This window comes from Halichoeres trimaculatus, unplaced genomic scaffold (assembly GCF_033239565.1).
Source record: "Halichoeres trimaculatus isolate MK-OKI-2021-1 unplaced genomic scaffold, fHalTri1.1 fHalTri1_scaffold_4, whole genome shotgun sequence".
NCBI classification, from domain to species: domain Eukaryota; kingdom Metazoa; phylum Chordata; class Actinopteri; order Labriformes; family Labridae; genus Halichoeres; species Halichoeres trimaculatus.
Window position 1 is genome coordinate 7,799,277 of NW_027437182.1, and position 15,680 is coordinate 7,814,956.

General features: G+C 39.6%; 1 protein-coding gene and 1 non-coding gene across 2 annotated transcripts; both read right to left on the reverse strand.

The window, feature by feature from the left end:
• Window positions 1-8,436: 8,436 nt before the first annotated feature.
• Window positions 8,437-8,508, reverse strand: trnah-gug (transfer RNA histidin (anticodon GUG)). Its single transcript has one exon. It is a non-coding gene; the product is annotated as a tRNA-His (tRNA).
• Window positions 8,509-10,516: 2,008 nt separating this feature from the next.
• On the reverse strand, window positions 10,517-15,232 carry LOC141789577 (fetuin-B-like). Its single transcript, XM_074669059.1, has 6 exons — window positions 15,032-15,232; window positions 12,395-12,473; window positions 11,817-11,983; window positions 11,137-11,250; window positions 10,877-11,008; window positions 10,517-10,774 (listed from the first exon to the last, which is right to left on the reverse strand). The coding sequence occupies exons 1-6, from the start codon at window positions 15,230-15,232 to the stop codon at window positions 10,517-10,519; spliced, it is 951 nt and encodes a 316-aa protein (XP_074525160.1).
• Between the last annotated feature and the right edge of the window lie 448 nt (window positions 15,233-15,680).

The following is a 15,680-nucleotide window of genomic DNA, read 5'->3' on the forward strand; positions in this document are numbered from 1 at the left end:
GAGGAACAAACGTATGATTGTCAAGCACCACATTCTAGAGAATGTTTCATACATTTTATTTTGGATTTGTGAGCATTTAATGGTACCAGTTCCTTGACTTTATTGCAATAAGTTTCTGGCCGAGGGTGAAATATACCTAAAACCCCCTTTACAGATCTCTGTTCTTCTGAGGCAAAAGTATAAAAAGGTCCCAGGAGTGTATTAAACGCTGTCCATCACTTTTCTGTGGGATAAAAACACGCAAGTAACAGGCCAAGAATCACCTTATAAATAAAGGTGTACCAATGTATCTGTCTATGGTTTGCCAGAAATGGTTATTCTCAAACCCAAGGCTTTGATTTAAACAGCCATCAAGCAGCAAATATAACCTGCTCTGGGTCAAAATTAAAAACACTGTATTCTCAATATATGAACATTATTTTTCTTTGAGAAATGAGAATTTGCAATGGGAATTTTCTTTATATTTTCACTTTCAATTTCTTTTTCTTAAAAGGGAACAGCATCAGATGTTTCACTTTGCAACAGATAAGAATTTACTCTGTGCACTTTGTAATGACCACATTTAATTCGAAATATCACATTTGTTTAAAGCTAAAGAAAACACAGATACAGATATAAAAACGATAGCACCTCAGTGATTGAAATATGTTTTCAGAGGCATGCAAAACTGGACTCAAAATTATAAAATGTCAGATATTTTTATCCTAGAATCAGTGGTTTTAAAACGCAATATTGATCTTTCCATTTTAAATCCAGTGCAATGATGGAGTGCAGGTATTGTTGATAATCCTTCACACCAAGTATCTTCCCCACTTTCCTTTCACACATCAGGAACAGAAGCATCTCCAGTAAACCTCAGTGATACGGTCAGTAGAGCAGTGGAGCATGACTTCATGTTTAATGCAGTATTTCATGTTGTATAATGCACAGACCATCTGTGTCACCCTGGGAGGAAAGATACAGTACTCCCCTGAAGGTGGTCCCAGGCGGGGCAGGGAGGGGATGAGGAGAGGAAGTGGGGCAGCAGTAATTCTCACGTCCTCTTTGGAAATACATAAAGAACTGCTGCTAATGGTGTCCTTAGGGTTTTTACCGCAGCTGGATGATTTAGCATATCATTTATTGTAAGTGTTTTGGGTCAAAAATTGGCATCTGGTTACAAAAGTTCTTTTATGTAACATTCATTCCCATGGTTTTAGTCTTTTAAAGGTGTCAGAGAAGCTCATGTTGTTTACCAAAGTATCAGTCCAGGTACTTCTGTTGAAGATGCTATGGGGAGTATCTATTTTAATTGGACTGCCTCACCACCTTCTGGCCCGGAGTCTCCGCGCACTGTTGTAAATTACTTTTAGTGAGGTGTGTGTTTGTTTTGGAATTAAAAGTAGATCAGATTGAAACAAATTTTCTTTGTTCAAGACAACTTTTTACTGGATATGACGCGCCAAGGTAAGGTATTTTTCTGTATAGTCACATAGAGCTACGGTTCGAGAAGTGCCATCACGTTAACGTTGTAGTAGCTGGCTATATGTCGCACAGCCTGGTGCTACAAGGTATCTGTAGGCTAACGTGACAACAAATAAACACTGTCAGTTTGTAAGTAGTTTAGTAGTCGTCAATATTTGGCGCAGCTGGCAGCCCATTTCTCTCAGACATGTCCGTAATGTGAAACGTTAGTGAATCTTGGTTAGCTATGTCCTGCCGATCATCTACCAAGCAGAGCTAACGCAACCTCACTCATCATTTTATTGATAGACTCTCAAGTTTGAACAGACCACTGCAGAATAACTGCTGACTGTGGGTTGGAATGAGCATTATCACAAACAGCTTAGCGCCTGTGTTAGCCTTTAGCTCAGGCTGTATCACTCTCCTCTTGAGCTTTCTTCTGTCCTTTTTCTGTCTGACAGTTAGGCTCCTGCCCTGGTCGACCCCAACTGGAAGCTAAGAAGTAGCATATTAGCACCGATAATGTCATCTTAAAGTGTGGATTACAATCAGGCATATATCTTGAGGGGAGACTTTTTCCAAAATCACCCAGATACTCCTCACAGTCCCTTTAAAATAAGAGTCAGGAGAAAATAGGAAAACAATTAAACCATTTTTTTTTCCATTGAATTACTTAAAAGAAATGCTGGTTCCTTAATTTGCTCATTGTATAACTATTTAAAGTTTCTCTGAGGAGAACATTTGTCGTGTGCTGAGTCTCAAAGGTAGTTGTTCTTTGCCACTGCTGAGTGCCTTTACATGGAGTGAGTTTTACTGGAGTTGGTAAAACCAATAAAACAATGAGGACAACACAGGTCTGATCTGTGGCTTAAAAGTTATGTGACAAGTTTTGTTGTGAACAGACATGAAAATTCAGCTTTACTAAGTATTTATTCTGTACTCCTTCCCCCTCAGTTCTTTTTATATAGTCAGATTAAAACATCTTTAAATAAAATTTCCTCATTTATCCATCATGTTGGTTTTTTAAATCTGCTTAGGTGACTCATCTTTGAATAGAGCAACAACACGAGGCAGTCTCCCGGCTTCAAGTGACTAAGCCTCAAGCATATGTTGACATTAAGGCCCACAGAGTGTTCATATTATTGCCTGTTTTTTTCTCTGAATACACTTTTTGAAGGATAAAAAACTGCTGAGTAACACTTTTCCTTTTAATAGTCCCCAAGGTCATGGCTAGCTGAGCTCTCACGTCAGCAGAAATAGCGAGACGTCGGTGAGAACAGCTGCTGTCTCTGCACGAGGCATTACTGCTGAATAAAGCCCCTCAGAGGGACCCCATGTGGGCTTAAGGTTCTTTAAAAAAGGATAGAAACAACATAATCCCTACCAGGTCTTCAAATACATGTTGATCTGTTGATTAGTGCTTTGGCTTTTACAGCATATGCTCCCCACAGGAAGTGGGTTTTGGAGATCAGTGCACATTAACAGCGTGGTTCCACTTAAAAGCTAAAAAAGAAGCACGACCGGCTTTCAGAGCCACATGCGGGAAAGGTCAGCCATGCTGAGGCTGCTCCTGGGGAGAGCTGTACCACAAAGCTTTCACACTTTGAACTAATGCATCATATTTTCACACAACACCACTAATCCCACATAAGACACTGGGTGTTACACGAGATAGACGGATAAGATGTAATAATATGTTGGCCCTGAGGTGAGGTTATGGTTAAGTTGTGGTGTTTGAGGTGCAGCTGCGTCAGGGCTAACACTGACATGACCTGTGGGGAGATCAGGTTGACCGATGCAGGCGTGGACAGAATCCAGATTCTTACAGGACTAAACATGACAAGTGGTTAAAAGCTGCGCAGGGGTGTTGGACTTGGGGGTTAAAGCTTCCAGCTCTGTTAAAAGGCTACAACAAAGATGTCATAAAGAATGGTTGTGAATGCAGGCAAGGATCCTTGAGGGCTTTTGCGATGCCCCAGTGTTTATGCTCACAGGTTCCTCTGAGTGTAAGAGTTGAGTTTACAAGAATTGGGGTGCTCATGCTCCCCTTAGAATCTGAGTAGCCAACCCAAAATCATGCACACCAGATACCAGCCTGTGCTCTCAAGAAATTTGTCTGATAACAAGCACATTGTTCAGTTGTCATTTTGACCTACAAGGCAGCTTGACTGATACACAGTGTCATATCATGCAATGAGTAACATACAAGAAAACTCTGCACCTTAACATTTACGGTACTCAAACTAAGGTAAAACTGAAAACTGACTGTTGTGTTTGTTACTGTCTTTCTTGCATGACATACTTTTGTGCTTATCGGATCTTGGAGCCTTCTTACAAATAAAAAGGAAGATGTTTAAGAGCTTTGTAGGAATAAAACCTATCAGTGGGGTAAACTGTGTGCAAACGTATATGGTGATCTGATTTTAGTGTGACTTAAAGTAAAGCATGTTCTTGACCAAAAATCGCTCCACTTAGTGTATAATTCACTAATTCTTTTTTATTTAGATAACTGTTCCGAGGCATGGGGAACACTTGTAAAACTTCCCTCCAACCACTTTTCATTCTGCAAAAAAAGCAATCAGATTTATTCACAATGGTGATTTTTTGCGACTTTGTTGGAGCACAAAACAGCTCAACTACTTTGCAAACAGAAGAGGAATTAGCTGCCAAAAAACATTCAGAAAATGTTTCATGGTAGAGAGGACGGTTATGATTTAAGGGAAATAAAACCCCCTGAAGGTTAGAAATGTGGGTACTGCATTAAAATGTTTCTGTATCACTGTTTATGGCGAGTGCAGAATAAAACAAATTTTAAGTGTAGGTCTGTTCAAAAAGAGGCATAAAGAGATGATTCTCCGGAAATACATTAATGAGTTAATACACAAGGTGTTAGCTTTGTTTTATATGGCAAAATTTTACCAGGTTTGGTAAATACATTTGTGAAGAAGACATGGGTATAAGTGTATTTTTCTGTATAAATGATATGTTGTATGTGCACCATGCATGTTTAGAAACTGTAGCAAACAGAAGACAGTCATAAAGAACTGCTGACATTCATGTATTCATTCATTCACTTTAAAGGAGAGACTTTACAAACTGATGCAGCCTGAGACTATTTTCACAGAAACTTTGCTCTATCCGCCATCATCTTTATGGTCTGTATTTTTCACCTCTAGAAACTGAACCTCTTTCTTGAATTCTCTTGGTGTAAAATTCTGAACACACAAGCCTCATGTTTCAGCATAAAACTGAGCTCTTTCTTTTGGTGTTGAATCCATTGAAAGTGAGGTCAGTGTGTCAGCAGGAGCCCTGAAGCTTGGAGGCATCTTTCTGGCATCACTCTCAGCTCACACAAGCAAGAAAAAGCTGCGTATGTGTATCAAACACATTCACACACATCAATGCCTTCAGACACAGAGCTTCACACATCTCGAGGGCCTCTTAAGATGAATTAATAATGGTGATTTTTTTTTTACAAGAATGTGGGACACACAATAAGAGGAGTCTAGACCCACTTCTTCACTGAGACAGAAGAGAAGAGAAGCGATGAAACAAATGATGACAATGACAAATGTGTGATTGTGCCTGAAGCTGTGCCACGAGATGCAACACTGGAGGAGCAGATAAATATCAGCTCACACCATGGGGTAGATTAGCAAAGATATAAATAATCTGCTTCTGATGCAAAGACAAAGACAACAAAACCCATTACCTGCCTGTCTGTACAACTCTTACCATGCAGGGTTGATTATGTGAGTCTTTCCAAGGAATTGAACGGTATATGAAGGAATTATTGAGTATATATATTTATTTATTTTTTCTCTGTTGACAAAATTATAAAGATATCATGCTAAAAGTTGTTGAAAAGTAAATAAGATAGTTGTGTTAATCACAAAGGACGAAACATCTGATGTGGGGTTTTGTTTTAGTTTGTTCAGCATAACAAGTCAAAAGGAAAATAAGAGTGGTTAAAAAAGAGCTTTTTAACATCTCTTGCAGTGAAAATTACCAGTGCTCTCAATCATGTTTGACTTGTGACAGTGACAATACCTGCATGTGACCTTTTTAGCTAGTCATTTCTTCAGTACTTAAGATAAAAAAGGTTTTACTTCACTTTACTCTTCACTTTACTGACTTTACTCCATCATTTCACCGTACAAACCTTATAAAAACTTTTTTTTCCAAACTGAAGATACAGTGTCTCTTTGTGGAGAGAAACCCCTAGAGAAGAAGTAGAGAGGGTTTTAGAGAAAAAGACCGCCAAGACAAAGATTGTACAAAATATATAATTGTATAAAAACACAGCATCCAGATTCTTACTCAAGAGTATACTTTGAACTTTCTTCCTCTTTACTTCTCCTAGGATAGGTTAGACTAGGGGTCTGCAACCTTTACTTCCATAAGAGCCATTTTGCCTCAGCTCACCTTGATTAAAGTGATTCTGGAGCCATAAAATCTTCACAATAAAAACTATAAAGTGTATAAAATTCAGATCATAGTTTAAATACATTGAATAACTATTGAAATGAGAAGCTATTGTGGAATTTATGAAATTGTACATCAAAGGTCTTTTTTTTTTTTTTTTTTAATTTTTTACTAAATCCGCAAAAAAAATTAGAAAAAAAATGTAAAAATTTTCAGTGTGAAATTTAAAAAAAAAAATGTAAAAATGTAAAAAAAAAAAAAAAAAAAAGCAAAAATAGTAAAAGGACTTTTAGAAATGTGCATTTTTTCCCTAAATTTCAAAGGTTTGTAAAAATGCCAAACAATTTTGATACTCCAAAAGTTTGTAAAATACCACATACCAAGCCTTCATATTAAGCCAACATGTTGGCAGTTAAATGAATCCATCCACACATTTTCTTCCACATTTTTTTTTCTTTTGTAGATTTAGTTATCTTACCAGGTGAAGAAGTAGGGAGGTGGCAGACTTACTGCAAGATTTGATGAATATTTAGTTCAACCAAAAATTAATGTGTGATTTTATGCAGTCTGCTGTAAGAAAAATAAAATTCTTTATTTCAGTTAAAAAAAATTAAAGCTACACGGAGCCACTGCAAAGGAACCAAAGAATCGCATGAGGCTGCAGGTTGTAAACCCCTAGGTTAGATTATGGAACCACAGTTTGTGTCTATAGACTGACAAGGCTCAGCTGTGGAGTAAAACTAATGTGTCTAGTGACACCATGTGGATGCATTTTTAAGTGCAGATCACCTCAGCCTCCTGAACAAAACTGATTCATTTGTTCTCTTTTGATAATGTAGGGAAAGTGGGGAAAAGAAATAAGGGCTCAGAGTTTCTTTAGTCTACCTTTGTGCTTTGATTTCTGAATGAGAGCAATTGAACAAGAAGAAAAAGTAGAGAATTGGAAGAAGAGAGTGAGGAATGTCATGCAGCTAAGGGCCACTGTTTGGACAGCTACAGTCTCTGTACATGGGCCATGTGCGTTATATGCTAAGTATTTTTTAACCTTTTGTTAAAGAAAAAAAGGTTAATGGTCATATAGTAAACCTCACTAATTCCTTCTCGGTGTGACAACACAGTCAAAGACAGAAACAACAAAGAGTAACACCCTGAAAATATAAACTACTGCAAACATTAAATCTAAACATGCTACCACATTAACTTTATTGACTCCTACAGCTGGTACACATTCTCAGTGCCACATAAAAACATTTCATGATTTACTCTGTAAGTTAAGAGCGTTTAAAAGTCACAACTTGAATTACCCACTTAGAGAAGAAAGCCAGCATTACATCTCATACTAACTGTATGAACCTAATGCTCCTCTGTAAGTGAGTGTTCCCTCTTTTTTCACAGCACTGCAGTAAAACTGTAAACATTTCTCACTTAATTGCTTGGCAGCCAGAGGACTCTTTTTAAAATGAGTAAATGAATTTGTATTCAGCCAGCTCTCCCTGGAGACCGAGGTCCTGTCGGCCTCTTCTTCTGCTGAACTGTTTCACATTCTCTCACAGTCCACGGGCACATTGTTCATTTTGACCCCAACAGGCCAATGAAACTGCCGCCACAAATCACAGCAGCCCTGCTCCTCTGCTCCGGGCCTCTTGACTCGGTCAGAGACAAACACAAGGCTGTAAACCTCTGAGGCCAGGAGGTGTGATTCACTGTTAGTGTGAAGAGTAAAACTGTGGATGAGATATCTGTTAACAAATAGAGATGGTTGGAGAGTAACACATAATAACTCCAGCACATCATTCATTGAAACACTGAGGCATGCACAGCAAACAGTTTTCTGAATTAACTGACTTTAATAAGAGCGTAGTTATTAAAAAATCTACCATTCACACAGGATAAAAAGCATAATAAAAGCAATGCATATCTATAGCCTATGTGTTGATTTTCATGCAAAAAGTATCAACATATGTGTTCTTACACCATTAGATGTATTTTCTATTTTTTATTTTTTTTGGAAAATCAAAACTCTCTAGGTTTTCTCTTGGAAGTGCACTTGGATTCACGATAAACTTGGATGAATGCATCTTCACATTTTCACGTTTTTTTAGAGAACAGGGTGTATCTTTTTTCATATTTTTTTGGGTGTAAATTAGCATCAAATCAATCAGTTGCAACATTCATTTACAAGAGTGCATGAATGAATCACAACAGTGAAAGTCAATGTCAATGCAAATTAAGTTGTTTGATTAGGCCTAAGTGTGTTAATCTAACCAGTAACAACAACAACAACAACAACAAAAAATACATAAAACAAAATCACATTCATGCAAATTTTATGAAGTAATGTTAAAAAAATGTAAACGAAAGGACAGGCTGCCTCTGCTCTTATAGCTTGCAGTAAATATAGAAAGACTTGAAGTTGATGTGTCAGCTGTTGTGGTCGAAGAGGGGATATACTCACATGCATGCAACAGAGACATCTAATTTCTGTATTTAGTTTCAGGGAGGTGTCGGATATTTCCCCCCTTTCAAAGCTGCAGTGTCAGGAGTGCTTTAATGGCCTTGTCAAAACACTGCCGTGGCCCGGATTCGAACCGGGGTTGCTGCGGCCACAACGCAGAGTACTAACCTCTATACGACCACGGCGAGCTGTCCGAAGACTGAAGGCGAGGAAAATACAGCGGGATAAGCTCAGCGTGGGGAATGAAGAGGGGGCTTTTTTTCCTATTAAGGATCAAGGTGGGCAAAGTGAAGTGAGACAAATCGACGTGTCGACTCAAAGCAAGACTCACTGTATCGCACCGAAGCCTCATGAAGAATTGACTGAATTATAAAATTAAGAAATAGCTTTTAGCAACATAACACATGGTCACAGTATTTCTGTTAAAAAAATGTTTAAGGGTGATAATCACAGACATCATTTTGAAGCCTCCCCAACTGAAAGAAGTGTTCTATTTTTAAGCTGATTGGCTAATATCATCTATGGGTGTTTACACCTTTACACTGACATCATGATTTGGGTCGTTACCCGGATGTTCGGCCACATGGGCGGTACACGAACGTTAACAGTGGGAGAAAGAAGTGCGCGGTAAAATATGATTTTAAGATATCTTATCGGTCAACAAATGTGGAAAAAGGAACAGAGAACGCTGAAACCCAAAATGAAGGACTCAGCCAGCAAAAAGAGAAGGATATTTTGGAAAACTTACAATCAACAAGCGGAGAGATCCATACAAGGAGTTATCATCGTATAGCCTACCCAAAGGTATGAAAAATTAGATGTTACCACAGTTTACATAGGAAAGGGATCCACGGAATAAGCTAGCACTTTAAAAAGCCACCTGCAAAACACTGCGCTTTACTAATGAACTGTTGGAGTGAACCACCTCTCAAAGTTATATTAACTTCTACTTAAGTGTGACTTTAAGATGCTTTGGACAGAGAACATGACCTAACAGTTTATTGCCTTGGAAATCTTGTTTGAGCGCAGCTAGCCTCAATGTTCTCCATTCTTGGGGCAATTGTTTGCACTCCTCACCCCAATCTACAAAATTTTTGGTTGTCAAATCCATATGACATTTTTTGTGTCAGTCCGTCCGATTATTGAAGCAAAAAACACAGCAATAATATAAAATTTTGTACAACAGTGATCCTTAATCCAATAAATATACTTGCGAGCTTAATCTAACAGATAACCTACTGTTAAAATATCCTTTAACAATCCAATTCCAGCAGAAGCTACTCAGCAACATGCACATAGTTTCAGTATTTGGGATTTATTTGATGTAACTGGTATAAAATAAGAATAATAATCACAACAAACGTAAAAAGTAAAATAAATAAATAAACTCAGTATTTTATAATTTAAAGTGCAAAAATGAACATAAGATCTAAGTTTTAAAAGAGTTGCAAGAGTTGTCCATGGGAAAAAAAATTCTGTGTTGGATTACTACCCTGTTCTTGTCTCATCATGAATGGTTCTCATAAAGCTGACTCAAAGTCTGGTTTTCAAAGCATGAGACAACAGAAATAGATATTTGACTTTCATACACTTCCCATCACAGTGTCAGTAATTGCAGTAAGGCATGTAGACATTACAAGTTTTGTTTTAGCTGGTTAGAAAGCTTCATTCTTACTAAAAATCACATTTATAATGCTGTTAGGAGTTTATAGTTTTTAACAAAATGGACTAAAATGAATGGCGATGCCTCTTTATGACCTGTTAGAAATCAAGATTAACCATTTCTGTATTCTTGTGTTTGATGCTAATTAGATTTGAATTATAGCCTCTCATCTTTCCCCAGGGCACATATTTTAGTTGAGTGAAATGTTTAAGGGTTTAAGGCCAGCAAGATGAGATTTTTTTGTCTGAAAACTCTAAATACCCTTGTCGAGAAAAGATTAGTTATGAAAGGAAGTCCCTTGTACAGTGGGAGTAACAGAGTCAACACAAACACAAAGCCCCACGTAAGAGTTTTAAAGTGATGTAAAAGCAATCAAAAAAAACTTTTTTTCATTTAAATGCTTTAATGAACAATTAGAGTAGAATTATTATTTACAATGAGGTTTATTTCTTGTTTCATTTTTTTTTCTTTATCCAAGGTAACTAAACAAAAATATCTTACTAATAGATCAAGTGTTTTAGTTCAGCCAATCAGAGCCTGAGTCTCTGTATTCCCAGGTGGTGTCTGTTTGGACCGGGGCAGGAGCTGGCTGCTGGTGAAGCTCTAACAGGAGCAGGTGCATACACTATGCTGCCCAGAGAGCCCCGAGGCTTTGAGGCAGCGAGATCAGAGCTGGGTGTCCCTGAGTTGGTTTGCTCATGGGGGTGCAGGTGTGTGTGGTTGCAGGGCTGATGGCCTGTGAGTCCGCTGCCTGCTTTTGCATGGACTGATTCTGCAACAACAGCAGCCTTAAAAAGAGAGAGAAAAGAAAGAGAAGAGAAAGCATCAACATAAACCAAACTCTTGTGTAACCATCCATAAAACTCCATAAGTGTTTTCAGAGTTGGTACCTGAGGTTCAAAGATCTCACACTTCACCTCCACCACGTTACGACTCTGAAGTTTCCCCCTTTTCCCAGCAGGAAGTCTGACTTCAAACTCCTCCTCAAGGGTTATGTGAGTACCCTGACAGAAGCCTCTGTGCTGCAAGGATAGATAGGATGAAAGAAAAAGTTGGCTTAGACTGGAGACAACCATTTTTTTTTTCACACAGCTATGAAGGAGTTTTAATGTACTGGAACAATTCTGATAGATTTGTGAGTTGTACTTACAGCAAACTGACAGTCCATTGGGGGGCAGTTGCTCAGATCAATGTCTACTGTTTTCTTTGAACACACTGTCTCCACTATGGTGAACTCCACAAAGTATGAAGGACCGACAACCCACTGACATAGACAGAGAGCAATCAAGAAACATTGAAACACATCCATGTATTAGAGGAAGATTTGAGTAAGCACCACAAAACTAGGGCAAGAGAAAAAAAAATCTAAAATGGATGTATCAGGATCTTTAGTTTGCCAAATAAAAATCAGGAATTTTTGTCAAAAAAAACATTTTTTGTTCCAATTCAAATTCTTCATTTCAGTCTTTGTTTGGTGTTTGGATTGGAAAAGAGTTAACACTTTTCTCCAGCAGGGGGGAAATGTTCCACTCTGACTCACCTGATGTGCATTTTACGGGGAAATATGGCTCCTGATATAGTCCGTAGACATTATCATCATCATTTAACTCTTACACATGGTCTGGTGTTAAAAAAAAATGCAAACTAAAAATTGCAAAAAAAAAAAAAATAAATAAATTGAAGGATTGCAATTTAAATCAAATCAGCACACCAACAATCATAATAGAATTTAATTGTGACAATAGCATATCGTCCGAGCCCTTCATAAAACTGTGTCATTCCTTTTGGATGTTGTCATGTTGTTAGTTTCATGTTTTTCTCGTGCTTCACCTGAGAACTGGCCTGGGTGATGTTCTCCAAGGAGAAGTAGTTGGCCAGGTCGCTCTCTTTGTTGAACCTCTGCAGGGAAAGATTAGCCGTCTCCTTAACAACAGGCTCATCCATGTTGTCTGCTGTGGGACAGTCTGGACACACATCCACCACTGCGGTGGCAGGAACTAAACAGGGACAAAAAAAGGTTAAAAAAAAGCCAAAAGAAAACAGTTGTTAAGATTTTAAAGTTTCACCTTTATCCTTGTGTGGTAAAACTTTGAGCTATCATCCATCCCTGTGACACTTCCTCTATGAAGATAAGTTTCCTTAACTCAGCTAAAATATATTAAAATACAAACTAATAGCTTTCTGTCTGCTGCATATATAGAAAGTTCCACCTGCACCTCTACATAATCACTCATGTACACCATGTTTCTCTGCCTTGTGGATGCGTTTCAGTCCATAAAGCAAGATGCAGTTTGTGTCAGCTTCTTCAATTTCACACCTCAGTAACGTTTACAAATCAAAACAGACCCCTCTATCACTTGGTGTGTTTTTGTGCTATCAAAGACAACCAAATGACTCCATTCATCTACCTTCACGCAGGGAACAGGAGTAACTTTGGAGTGTGACTTCATGGTTGACAAGTGCAGATACCTCACACTCTCCATACACCTAGGGGAAACATTCACACAGAAGATATGTGCAAACACAGTTTAGTGGCATGGACTTAATATCATCAACATCCATCCATCCATCCATCCATTTTCTTCCGCTTATCCGGGGTCGGGTTGCAGGGGCAGCAGCCTAAGCAGGGAAGCCCAGACTTCCCTCTCCCTAGCCACTTCGTCCAGCTCTTCCGGGGGGATCCCAAGACGTTCCCAGGCCAGCCGAGAGATGTTGTCTCTCCAGCGTGTCCTGGGTCTGCCCCGGGGTCTCCTCCCGGTGGGACGTGCCCTGAACACCTCACCAGGGAGGCGTCCGGGAGGCATCCTCATCAGATGCCCGAGCCACCTCATCTGGCTCCTCTCAACGCGGAGGAATAGCAGCTCTACTCCGAGCTCCTCCCGGATAGCCGAGCTTCTCACCCTATCTCTTAGGGAGAGCCCGGCCACCCTACGGAGGAAGCTAATTTCAGCCGCTTGTACCCACGATCTTGTTCTTTCGGTCACTACCCAAAGCTCATGACCATAGGTGAGGGTGGGAACGAAGATCGACCGGTAAACAGAGAGCTTCGCCTTCCGGCTCAGCTCCCTCTTCACCACGACAGACCTGTGCAGAGTCCGCATTACTGCTAATGCCGCACCGATCCGCCTGCCGATCTCTCGCTCCATCCTTCCCTCACTTGTGAACAAGACCCCGAGATACTTAAACTCCTCCACTTGGGGCAGGATCTCATCCCCGACCCGGAGAGGGCAGTTCACCCTTTTCCGGCTGAGGACCATGGACTCGGATTTGGAGGTGCTGATTCTCATCCCAGCCACTTCACACTGGGCTGTGAACCGCTCCAGAGAGAGTTGAAGGTCACGGCTTGATGAAGCCAACAGGACCACATCATCTGCAAAAAGCAGTGATCCAATCCTGAGGTCACCAAACCGGACCCCCTCGACACCCTGGCTGCGCCTAGAAATTCTGTCCATAAAAGTTATGAACAGAATCGGTGACAAAGGGCAGCCCTGGAGTCCAACCCTCACTGGAAACGAGTCCGACTTACGTACAGGGAACGGACAGCTCGTAACAAGCAGCCTGACACCCCATACTCTCAGAGAACCACAGGACTACCCGAGGGACACGGTCGAATGCCTTCTCCAAGTCCACAAAACACATGTGGACAGGTTGGGCAAACTCCCATGCACCCTCAAGAACCCTGCTGAGGGTATAGAGCTGGTCCACATATCATCAACAGTTTATGAGAAAACTGAACTACCAACACAAACTTGAAAAATTCAAAGTAGTAAAAAAAAATGCATTTCATCAAATGTCCACTTGAGGCTGGCTTCAAAAGTACTGGAAAGCACATACACATCAATTAGAAAAAATAAACATATTTACAGCCAGGCTCAGAAAATGACTAGTCTGATTTGCTTATTTCTCTGCAGCACACACAGCTTAAGAGATAACTTTTCTTTTACCACTGAAGATATTAGGATTAGGGACCCCAAAGACCACTTAAACTCCTCTTTCTATGTTTGGCAGCAGGTTTTAAGTGTAAGTAAGAGGGAATTTTGCACCATAACATCAGTACAGAATCAAAATGTAGCAGTGCATTCAAATGCAAAGAGGGACATTTCTACAGTGGCAAGTGGGTGCCCAACGATTTGCAAAAGCTAAAACACAAATGCAAAAGCTACAACACGAATGCAAAAGCTACAACACGAACGCAAGAGCAAAATCATGAATGCAAAAGTGACAACACAACGGATGTACAGCCACAAACGAAGAGGTTACTAATCCAAACGGACACAGGAGAGTTGTAAAAGTAAGTAAACCATTTTCTTTATCTATGCTAAATGAAGCTTTGGGTCACCTTGTTATATCCTTCATAGTACTTATATTTCTTTATTTACATCAGCATTAGAGCTATATTTATCATAGCTAAAGTTACAAAAGAAAACAATCATTAACTTACCTCACAACTTTTCAGTGTTCATTAGGAAAACTGTCCTCTCAATTTTTTCGTTGTGCTGTACTTCCGTTGTGTTTTGGCTCTTGAAGTTGTGTTGTGGTGTTTGCATTTGTGTTGTTGCATTAGCAAATTTGCTACTGTACATTTCTATAGTATTATTTTGATTACAACAAGTAGCCAACATTAATAAGATTTCATGTTTGGAAACTACTCTTGCCTTACGAAATGTGGTAGACTTGATTCTAAATCTGGATCTTTGAATTTGGCCTAAGCCCTACTAAAGAGTCCAACAAAGTAGGTAGATAGGAATACTACACCATGTAGTACTTACAGGAATATTCCCAATATCTTTGATTTCACATTGTTTCCATGGTTTTCTGCTGATGATGTGGCATTTGGTCTCCATCACATCGATGGTCAATGTGTAGAATGACCCCTCCTAGAATCCAGGCAGACACACCCATACACACCCACACACAGGAACACAAAGTAAAGGCTTGGAAAAGGGTACCACTGGCTTATCAGCTGTTTCAAAGTTAAGTTACTTTCACATCTTCGAAGTAGAGCGACAATGCACATAATCCCGTTGGTGTGTTTTAACACTTACCCTCTTATAAGTATGAGAGACATCGTACAGTCTGTTGAGGCTCAAGATGTAACCTTTTGTCAGGTCCTGGTTGATTTGGTCTAGAGCATTTTCAGCCACCATCACAGCTTCAGGAGTACTGCAGTTTGGTGGGTCTGGCATCCTTGCTGTCCCATCCTGCCACAGCAAAGCCAGACACAGAACCAGCAGATACATACTCATCCTTTTATCACATATACACACTCGTACACACAGAATGGGCAAATGAAAGCCCTAACTTTACCCGATTGAAAAACAAAATCTAGCACTCTAATAACACTACATTTAGACCAACACAAGCCCTGGTCTGTAAATCTTCCTTTGCACAACCTGAAATCCAAATTTTTCCAGACAGGGTTTGGTCAAAACATGTGAGGGTGGACTTTCGCCTCTTTCCTAAAGGATGAGCAAACAGCTGCTATCTGATGCTCTCCCGGCCAATGGCTGGCTCAGACATTCTGAGGGATCATAGTGCAATTGGGAACAGGGGACTTGGTGATCTTGAATAAAGAATAATACACAGCATGCTTCTTTTTAGTTATGTAATAACTCCCTGACATGTTGAAGATGCAAAAAAAAAAAAAAAAATGTTGACTCTTAAGCTTTAACGCCAAATAAATTATTGAAATAT